Source organism: Coregonus lavaretus, assembly GCF_964263955.1.
Source record: "Coregonus lavaretus genome assembly, chromosome: 32".
Classification (NCBI taxonomy): domain Eukaryota; kingdom Metazoa; phylum Chordata; class Actinopteri; order Salmoniformes; family Salmonidae; genus Coregonus; species Coregonus lavaretus.
Window position 1 is genome coordinate 11,846,582 of NC_140019.1, and position 10,954 is coordinate 11,857,535.

At 45.1% G+C, this 10,954-nt stretch overlaps 1 protein-coding gene across 1 annotated transcript; it reads right to left on the reverse strand.

The window, feature by feature from the left end:
• Positions 1-693: 693 nt before the first annotated feature.
• LOC311107776 (protocadherin alpha-C2-like) lies at positions 694-7,428 on the reverse strand (the record flags this gene model as incomplete). Its single annotated transcript, XM_084150318.1, has 4 exons — positions 694-1,049; positions 1,262-1,377; positions 1,521-1,579; positions 4,873-7,428. 4 exons carry the CDS (start codon positions 7,426-7,428, stop codon positions 694-696), a joined length of 3,087 nt encoding a protein of 1,028 aa, XP_084006444.1.
• Positions 7,429-10,954: the final 3,526 nt, after the last annotated feature.

Sequence of the window (10,954 nt, forward strand, 5' to 3'; positions counted from 1 at the left end):
ATAACAATGTGCAAAGCGCTGTCCAATCTTAGGCTATTTGGATGTTTCTCATCAAACTGTTGCTCCATGCTGATTGTCAAAATAATAATAATAATAATAATAATAATAATAATAATAATAATAATAATAATAATAATAATAATAATATAATAATAATAATAATAATAATTTATCATACTGGGCGGCAGGTAGCCTAGCAGTTAAGAGCGTTGGGCCAGTAACCGAAAGGTCGCTGGTTCAAATCCCGAGCCGACTAGGTGAAAAATCTGTCGATGTGCCCTTGAGCAAGGCACTTAACCCTAATTGCTCCTGTAAATCGCTTTGGATAAGAGCGTCTGCTAAATGACTCAAATCCACTAAAAACCAGACTGTGAAAAACATGTGTCAAAAATAGCAATGGCCAACAGTGGCAGATATAAAAACGGTTTGAAGATCACTCTTCTTAGATTCATCCATTCATCTTCTCAATATTAGTCCATATCCCTCTTTCCTTTATTATAGAGGTCGAAAGTTCATTAATTCATTCTGGCATTTGTACAATTATTGAATTCATTCAGACATGAATTTATTCATTTTCATTCAACCCTTAGTCTGTTTACTATGTTAGCAGACATAGGGCTCATACATTCATTCATTCATACCACAGAGACTACTCACTCACTCACTCACTCATTCCCTCTCAGGATCCCATTATTAATCGTTATACAGGTCGTTGTTGATGACAGCTGCTGCTTGCTCTGTCTGGGGCTCGTAGTTGTGGATGAAGCATCTCTTCTTGCCAAAGGTAGAGAAGGAGTTGTGGACGTCCAGCTCGCTGCGGTGGTGGGTGGCTGCTGGCCTCAGGGTGCACAGGGCCGACGGTGTGCCCGGGATGTACACATTATGCTGGTAGTCTGGAGGTGGGTGGGGGTGAGGGTGAGGATGGGGGTGTGGGTGTGGGGGGAGTGGAGGCTGCTGGGGTTGGGGCTGTTGCTGGGGTGGTGGAGGGGTGCACCGGGGGGTCCAGGAGCGAGGAGGAGGCCCAGTGGCAGGAGGAGACATCTTGTAGTCTGTGAAAGTAGAGAGATAATATCAATTAACATACTGCATGACTGAAATCAAGGTGAGACGGCTATTACAAACACACACAAACACACAAACACACACACAGGGAGAGGCATTGTGTGTGTGGTGTGTGTGTGTGTATCTGTGCCTGCGTCTGTGTGTCTGTGTGTGCGTGCCTGCGTGTGTCTGTGTGTTTCAGGCCCAGGCCTTCACGTACCCCTCATATGGGTGCCCCAGGTCCAGTACTGGCCAGCCATGGGTGTCATGTAGTTCTCTGGGTCTGCATGCATGGCCTTCCTCATCAGAGTGCCGTCCATGTTGATAGAGTTACAGCTACAGAGGATAAAGATTCATCCATAAATAATCACACAATGCTTTATGGCATGAACACATACCGGCCATACATTAATAAGGTTATATGTAAAAGACCGGTATGCTGAGGTAGTTGTAAGTGTAGTGTCAAAAGTAATGGTTACCTTTTCAGAGTGGAGTTCTGGTTCTTTGTGAGGGTCCAGTCTGTGTTTGGTTGCTTGAGCTATAGATAAAGAGAGAAAATACGATCTTAAAACATGTCCTGTCTTACAAACCACCAAACAACCGGTCTGAAATCACCCAACAGTAATATAGCCTTGTGGTTCAATGTCTTCGTTGAAGAGATGGTTAAACATGTAAGAATAGTGATAAATATCCAATAGTAGACTTCTTTTCATTTCCATATTCTAGGCTTCATTATATCCGGATATCTCATTGAATTGGACGAGTGATAGTTTTTCCATGGAGCTTGACTGCCCCCCTGTGGCCTTATTTCAGAACGCAGTGAGGAAGTGCGCCGTGCCATGAGCAATGACTTGCCTGTCAATTATTTCGCTTTCATCCACCGCAGCACAGCACAGCAGGGGAGTGGGACCGGCACTGCGGAGTGATATTTATTCTGGGAATAAGTCTCATAGTAGCCTATGGATTCCACGCTCTATTAATTCACTTAGAGCTGTTAACAAGAAGATTGCCACGTAAGCGTATAGAACCGATATTCAAAATACATTCCACAGGAGCTGTGCACAAAAAAACAATTAGAACCCCACCGGGATTAAACGAAAACACGATTTTCATCTTCAAAGAAAACCGTGGCACTCAGGAAATTAAGAAAATTATACAAGTAATTGTTTTGTGGTTTTTATGCATCATTTTTACCTTCATAATGCTCTGATGCTCCGAGAACATGCTTTTAATTACTGTCTTGTTGAGAAGCGGGAAAAGTTGTGCAGTCCTTGCAGCTTTACACACTATAGGTCATCTCAGCTGATCACTCTGTTTCACAGACCATACCATTTTTTCACCTTCAATGTATGTTTTACTGTTTTTTTATCACCCTGCTGAAATGACACTACATGTAGGCCTACATACAACATTGTTATGGTTGACAACTAGGCTATATAACCATCCCACTGTTTAATTGGTAAGTCTTTGAGGTTTTATGGTGTCATCCGCGACATGACTCTCGGGGAACACAAGGGTGATTTAAGGGAACCAATTAACGTCATCAAGGACACCAAGCCTCTGGAGGGACATAGCTACGAGCAGAACAATCATCATGACCTAGAATCAAGCTCTTTATATGGCCAGAGGTGTTCTTGCTATGAATGGGACTGACATTTTTAGTCTTCAGTCTACACGGAGATGGCGATATTCTAGGAAAAAAAGTGTGTCCCTTTATCCGTCACACTGTCTGCCTACATTGTACCAGATTACATCTAGTGACTCCGACAACAGCGGTGTCGATATCGCCTCCCCCTCCCCCATCCTTCCTAGTTGCTCGGAACTCAGACAAAAAATGGATCCACCAGCCTGGACTCATAGACTAGACGTAACATAGTAAACGTAAATCTGGGACACTCAAATTAGTATGATATGTTACGTTTGGTATGGTTACATGCTAGCAAATTCCCATAGACTTCCAGTCATTGTGCTAGCGCTAGTTAGCATTGGCTCGCAAAACTACCTCTAACTTCCTTCATACTGGACACAGAGATATAAAAATAGTATCCACGAGTTCATCTGACTCTGGGGAAGTATATAAAGGGCCTCAATGCCAAAATAACAAAGTATTGCTTTAAGGTAAAAATTACAAAGTCAGGGTGGATGGGTGGGTGTATAACGCAAACGTCTAGCAACCCTAAGGTTGCGTGTTTGAATCTTATCACGGACAACATTAGCTAATTAGCAACTTTGCAACTACTTAGCATAACACTTCCCCTAACCTTAACCCTTTAACCTAATTACTCATCTTAACCCTAACCTTAACCCTAACCTTAACCCTAAACCCTAGCCTAGCTAATGTTAGCTACCTAGCTAACGTTAGCCACCTAGCTAACGTTAGCGTTAGCCACCTAGCCACCGAGCTAACAATTCCCACAACAAATTGGAATTTGTAACATATCATACGTTTCCAAATTCATAATATTTTGAACAAATGGAAATTTGTAACATATTGTACGAATTGTAATTCGTAACATATCATACAAAATGGATGTTGGACATCCACAAATTAATACAAACTATACAAAAGGTAACATATTATACTAATTGGAGTGTCCCTGATTTACATTTACTATGTTATGTCTAGCCCTGAGGCCGGATTTACGTTCACTATGTTATGTCTACCCCTGAGTCCAGGTTGCAGGATCCACATCTCTCTACTCTCTCATACCGCGAGGACAACGCCAGGGCAATCTACAGGCGCGCCACGTCCCAGCCAGGTCCTTGGACCCCTTAACTCGTCCCCCAAAACCATCTCTTTGCATTTTTCATCAATAATGGACGCGACCCCCTTTCGTATGCACGGCATTGTGTGTCGTATAATGGCTCCGCCGTGACTGTGCCCTTGAGGCATAGTTAGTGGGGTTATTGGTCCAAAAAAACGTTAGTATGAAAATAAGTAGACGTGCAGAATTCTCCAGAACGGTCGTTGATAGAATACTATAGCCCAGACAAGCGGTGTTGTATTTCAAACTCGCTCCCGTCATTAGCTGTCTGTCAGCGGTTCACCTTGTAAAAACTCTATTCGCAGATGCTACTAGAAATCAATTCAAACTGGTGGTTTTTGATAGGAAAGTATAGACTGAATGTCTGTATATCTTTCGTATCACAACGCAGCAGACAGAACAGACAATGACATTGTACCCACAAAACTCAATCATACAAACGTTATGGGATTTCTCAAATCACCCTATTACTCCGAACATGTTTACAAATAAACAAGCAATGGACACACGAGGATTATAGACAGTGCAAATAGATTAGAAACAACACATAGATTAGGGATCGAAATACAAGCATCGAAGAAAACATGACTGAGGTTTATACCTCTCCGTTGCTCTGTGAAACGGATATCTCTGGCAGACTGTTCAGTTCTGTGTGCAAGAGGAGATAAATACGCTCCACAACACATGCTCAGTGTAAAATATACTGTGGTGTGTTCAGCTTTCTCTCATAGCCTTTGTGAATAGAATATCCACTCTCTAATTATTTAACTTCCTTTTCATTTACTCACATGCCATTACTGTATAATCAAGGTTATGGTTTGTCACATATACACACCAACAGAAATGTAAACTAAATACGTGTTGGTTGCATTAGGAGAGAGTTTCCAAGTCTGATATATACGTTGATATGAATATCGTTCAAGCTCAGTCAAACATATCACACTTTTGCATGTATGATCTGACCTTCATTAGGTGGAATGTCATGTACTTGATGATTATCAAAACAAAACTGAGAATAAACACAAAATCAATTATATGAATGCCAACACATTTACTCTCACGTTACCTCATTCGGAGTGGTGGCTCCGGAGTTGTTATTCACCGATGCGCTCCGGTTGTGCGCGCTCCAAGCCAAGTTTTCAGCCCCCTTTGCCTCGTTGTTCCTCGGGGTGCTAATGGGGCTGCACGGCTTCAGGAACATAAAGTCACTCTTAGCTGACTCGGGGGTCAGACACACTTTATAACAGTACGCCTGGGACAGAGTACCGTTGCCATTGACCTCCATGCAGTTGGTGGGCACCTTAGTCCCGGTGGAGATCTGCAGGTTTAGGTTAGATTTCTTGAACACCTCCGGGGGCGGCTCTGGCTGGAAGCCCCCGCAGCAGCAGCAGGCGAAGGGGGGGAGGTTATACCCACTGAGGGTCTCTCTGTCCTTGTAACACTTGACCGCAGCCAGGACGATAATAGCCACCAGGAAGATTAGCGAGATGGTGCTCAGTGACACGATCAAGTAGAGGGCGAGGTTGGAGGGGGGCTGTGGGCTCAGAGTGAGGTCGCCGAAATCAGACAGGGACTCGGGCACATTGTCAACCACGGAGAGGAGGATAGAGACGGTGGCGGAGAGAGGCGGCTGCCCGTTGTCCTTGACCAGGATGACGACTCTCTGCCTCGTAGAGTCCTTATCCACGAACCGGCGAATCGTCCTGATTTCTCCCGTGTAGAGGGCGACACTGAACAGCCCCGGGTCCGTAGCCTGGAGCACCTGGTAGGAGAGGCGCGAGTTCTGTCCTGCGTCCGCATCTAGCGCAGTGATCTTGGCGACTAGGTACCCCGCATCCACTGACCTCGGGACCACCTCTGTCGCCACGGTTCCGTTATTGGGCAAGGGGGACACGATGACCGGCGCGTTATCATTCTGGTCCAAAACAAACACATTTACCGTGACATTGCTGCTGAGCGGGGGGAAACCGGCGTCCTGCGCCTGCACCCGTATCTGAAAGTTCCTTAGCTGCTCGTAGTCAAAGGAGCGCAGCGCGTAAATGTTTCCGTTGTCCGAGTTGATGGAGACGTAAGTGGACACGGGCATTCCCTGGATCTGACCCTCCAGAATCGAGTAGGACAGATAGGCGTTCTGATTAGAATCGGGGTCGAAAGCAGTGACTGAGCAAATGAATGCGCCCGGGGCATTATTCTCGGTCACATAAACTGTGTATGATGGCTGGGCGAAGCGCGGGGGGTTATCGTTAATATCAGACACTTGGACAAGAATGGTTTTCCTAGTGGAGAGCGACGGGGAGCCCAGGTCCCGGGCCGTGAGTGTGATGTTGTACTCGGAGACGGCTTCTCTATCGAGAAACTCGCTAGTCACCAGAGTGTAGTAGTTCTTAAAAGATGAGTGGAGCTGGAAGGGGACGTTGCTGGGGATCTGGCAGTCCACATTCCCGTTCTCTCCCGAATCCCGGTCCATGACGCTTATAACGGCTATCACCGTGCCCGGTGGCGCATCTTCCTGGACAGGTGTGGACACGGAGGTGAGGATGACTTCCGGCGCATTGTCATTCACATCTAAGACATCCACCAGTACCTTACTGTGCACGGCCACTGCTGAGGGACCCCTGTCTTTAGCCTGCACATACAGCTCATAAACACTCGCTTTCTCATAGTCCACAATCCCCTTCACTCTGATCTCACCCGTGTACTGGTCCACGCTGAACAGCTCGCGCACTTTGAGCGGTGCGTGCCCACTGAACGCGTATGAGACCTCCCCGTTCGCACCCTCGTCCAAATCGGTGGCATTTAGCTTTAGCACTAAAGTCCCTCTCGGTGCGTTTTCTACCAGGCTCGCCCGGTAAACAGACCGGTCGAAAACGGGTACGTTGTCGTTGGCATCCAGCACCGTGATGGTGATGAGAGCCGTGCCGGAGCGCTCCGGCGACCCCCCGTCCACGGCTGTGAGCACCATCTCGTGCGTCTTCTGCTGCTCCCTGTCCAGCGGGGTCTCCAGCACAAGCTCTGCAAACTTGCTCCCGTCATTACGTGTCTGGATGTTTAGAACAAAGTGCTCATTGGAGCTCAGCTGGTAGGATCTGAGCGAGTTGGTGCCCACGTCCTGGTCCTGCGCGCTCTCCAACGGGAACCGGGACCCGGGCGCCGCTGACTCTGTAATCTCCAGATTAAACTCGCTCCACGGGAAAATGGGAGAGTTGTCGTTCACATCCAAAATCTCCACCTCCACTCGGTACAGTTCTAACGGATTCTCGATCACCACTTGCAAGTGTAAGAAGCAGGTCGGGCTCCGTTCACACAGCTCCTCACGGTCGATCTTCTCGTTAACAAATAAAATACCGTTTTCCAGATTCACCTCTAAGTACTGTTTCTTGGCACCGGAGACTATCCGGAAGCGACGGGCGGACAGTTTGGCCACATCCAAACCGAGGTCCTCAGCGATGTTACCGACAAAAGCCCCGTGCTCCAACTCCTCGGGGATGGAGTACCGAATCTGTGCCAGAACCAGGTCCACCACACACGCACACACCAGCAGGCACACCACCAGCCCAGTTAACGGTGTCCACCGCGTGCTCGCGAGCCTGTGCTCCATCTCAATGCCTCCCAAGAAAATCATCAACCGTGAAAACAGCACAGGATGAGTTTACCCGTAACTGACATTATGCGCTTAATAAAATGATTTGTGGATTTGTTTCCAGTTGTTGTAGAAAACAAACAAGCAAACACTTCAGCGCATGTTGCTCCTTTACGCACTTACAATGTAGTCTACTTTCATCAAAGTATTGCTCTTTAGAATAATAAATACAAGAATGTAAACTTGGAGGAGAGGAGAGGAGTTAAGCGTCTCTATGTGTTGTGCTCCCCGCGCGCAATACCAGCAGTGTGTGAGCAGGGGAGGCTCGCGCTCAGAATTTCCAGTTTATTAGACATTTGGAAGAGCTGGTGGGGAGGGGTGTGTGTGTGTGTTAGGAGAGGGAGGGGTTCCGTAGCTGCGAGCAGCATCGTATTGGAGAACGACGACATGAGAGCAGCGACTCTAATTACAGTAGCAACGTTAACCCTTTCTCTGGTGCGGCTCCTCCGAGCGATTAGAGACGCGAAAGCAGAGTAGCTTTCAGTCGAGACATCAGGGTCAGATTTGGATTAACGGCTAATTGCTTTTCATCGAGGGTGTCGTTTTCCAGTTATTACGCTGCGCAGCTGACGCAGGTTTCAGAGGTTTCGTCCTCCACAGTGTCCTTCAGGCCTTTCAATAATACACTTTATAAAGACACAGAGTTGGAAATAAAATCCACTAAAAAGACTCTTCTTATTTCATATAGCTACTGGCCACTATATGAAACAGTGCCTCCAATAGCTTCCTAGAAAATTAATACCCAAAGGACCCCATTGATGATTAATCATCATAGAGAATTTGGGGTTTATAAAAATAATTCTTAATGGGTTATTCAATTTTAATGGTTGTTTGTGAGCATCTATTTTCCAGCTAAAAAGAATGACAATCATTAAAAGAGGAACTGATATTCTGGTACAAACACGCATTACAACTACTTTATCTGTATAAGCAGACCTGAACTCGTATCAACACAATCATCATGAAAGCAACTTCATAAAACCATAATCGCGCTGTTTAATCACAGAAAGGCATTACTCTTCAGATTATATAAAACTCACATTTTACATTATAGTTTGCAGGGATAATTGCGGTCATTTTACGGAGATAACATAAAAACATGGCAAAAGACAGAGGTTGTTTGTACAGACAAGGCAAAATGTTAGGCCACCTAATTTGAATAGATGTCAATAAGATGGAATAACTTGACTAGATTATGGAGCTGGCAGGTCGGGCTCTGATAAAACAAAGAGGACGGCCGGGATCTCTTAAGAGTGCGGCACATGTTTGCGCACATCTAATCTTTTCCCCTTTAATCCGGGCCAGTCAGTCAGATATTAACCACGCGCGCGCACGCGCACACACACTAGGCCTACAGAATCCCTCCGCGCGCTAGGCCTCGTCTCTCGACCAACTCGAGTCGCACTCTAATTAAACGCCGTGGCTCGAGCTCAGATTTCTCAACATGAGCTGACAACACAGCCACAGAACAAAGAAAGATCTTCCCGACACCAAAGGCAGGTCACCCGTGATACAAGTCTGTCTTCGACGTCCAAATTCGGAGTTAATGCCTAAACAAACTTGGAAAGATACGGAGAAGTAACCAAACACTTCGACATTTTACATTTGGAACATCTTGGAAATGTGATGTTTGAGAAACATTGATGAACGTCTAATTCTGACATGAGACTGTGAGAGCTTGTTGGACACCCTTCCTTAGCGACAACCCCCTTCCTCCCTCCTCCTTCCCCCATCACCCACAGAAACCCTCCACCCGCCCTTCTTGAAAAAATAGTAAAATCCGCAGGTTTAAATAACCAGAAAACACAATCTGCTCACAGACTTAACCTCCAGCAGATGGTTAAGCTTCTCCAGAAATGATTACATTTCTGAAAAAACACAATTTCCATTGGTTTCATCGTCTTTTTAATTAACAGAGTGGAGGATTAGTGTGTAGCTATCCGGGATCAACCGTTCCCCAACATAATAATACAAATGTTTTGTGATAAATAATCCCTAAGCACTCAGTTGGATGTACCGAAAGTCCCTCGGTGCCTGTTACATTAACATGCATTACACGGAGCATTAAGATCGTTTCATCCGCCCCTCGCATCTCCTTGCACCCCCATTGCATTGTACGACAGCGAAAGCACCTTGCTCACACTCACCAACAATCACCTGACTGACCCGGAAGAGCACACACAGAGGTCATTTCTCTCTCTCTCTTGCTTGCTCGCTCGCACGCACACACACACACGGAGAGGGAGAGAGAGAGAGAGAGAGAGAGAGGGGGGGGGGGGGGGGGGGGGGGAAGAGAAAGCGGAGAGCTAGAGACAGGATGGGGGGGGGGGGTACTTTCTAGGCCACATAACCTGTCTTGTTACACACCATCATTGACTGCCTTGTTACACACCATCATTGACTGCCATTCTTACTTTTGTCATGTTCATACCTACCTTCTTTCTTAAAATTTTTCAACGATTTACTCTTTTTTTGTTTTGTTTAAAGTATACATACACAAGGGTAGTCCGGCGTTCAAAGGTTTATGATGGGCTAACTCAACTGAGAGTTCTATAGGCTAACCGGCTGAATGGCGGAGCTGTTCTTCAGCACAACAGAGTTCGTTATTTTCTATGTGGACATAGAGGCAGAGAGTGGGCCTAGTGTTCAATTAATAACATTCTATGAGAGCAACTATACTTTTTTTAACATTACATGAAGCTGAAGATAATTTATTTACGTTTTCTATAACAACAAAACATTTTGTAATTGTCATAACCTGTTCTTCCAAATGAATAGGTATATTTTATTAACCCCACAAAAATATGATCATCTTAAACTGTGGTTCGTATACATTCACTTCCTAAATCCTGAATTGTATTGAAATGGACTTGACCTTAAGCCGTGTGGGAAGTTTGAGATGCCAGTTTATTATCTGTGTGCCTATTGAAAATCCTTATTTTATTCGTGATCCTAGAGCGCCATCTACTGTATAAATTTGGGTGGAGAAATGTCAGGGCAGATAGGACTGAAATACTGTAGCCTACAAACATAATCTTTGTTTTCTTTACATTGCAACAGTTCAATATTAAACTATATACTCAAACCAAAGCCTACATTTACATTTTTGAAATGTTAAGGCAAAGGCTACCTGTAGCCTAAATGGTAGCCTATAAACTGGTTTTACAAACTACTTTAATTTAGCTCACAATTATACCCATTCATTGAAGTTATACGTGGGGAAAAAAAGTATTTAGTCAGCCACCAATTGTGCAAGTTCTCCCACTTAAAAAGATGAGAGAGGCCTGTAATTTTCATCATAGGTACACGTCAACTATGACAGACAAATTGAGGAAAAAAAATCCAGAAAATCACATTGTAGGATTTTTAATGAATTTATTTGCAAATGATGGTGGAAAATAAGTATTTGGTCACCTACAAACAAGCAAGATTTCTGGCTCTCACAGACCTGTAACTTCTTCTTTAAGAGGCTCCTCTGTTCTCCACTCGTTACCTGTATTAATGGCAC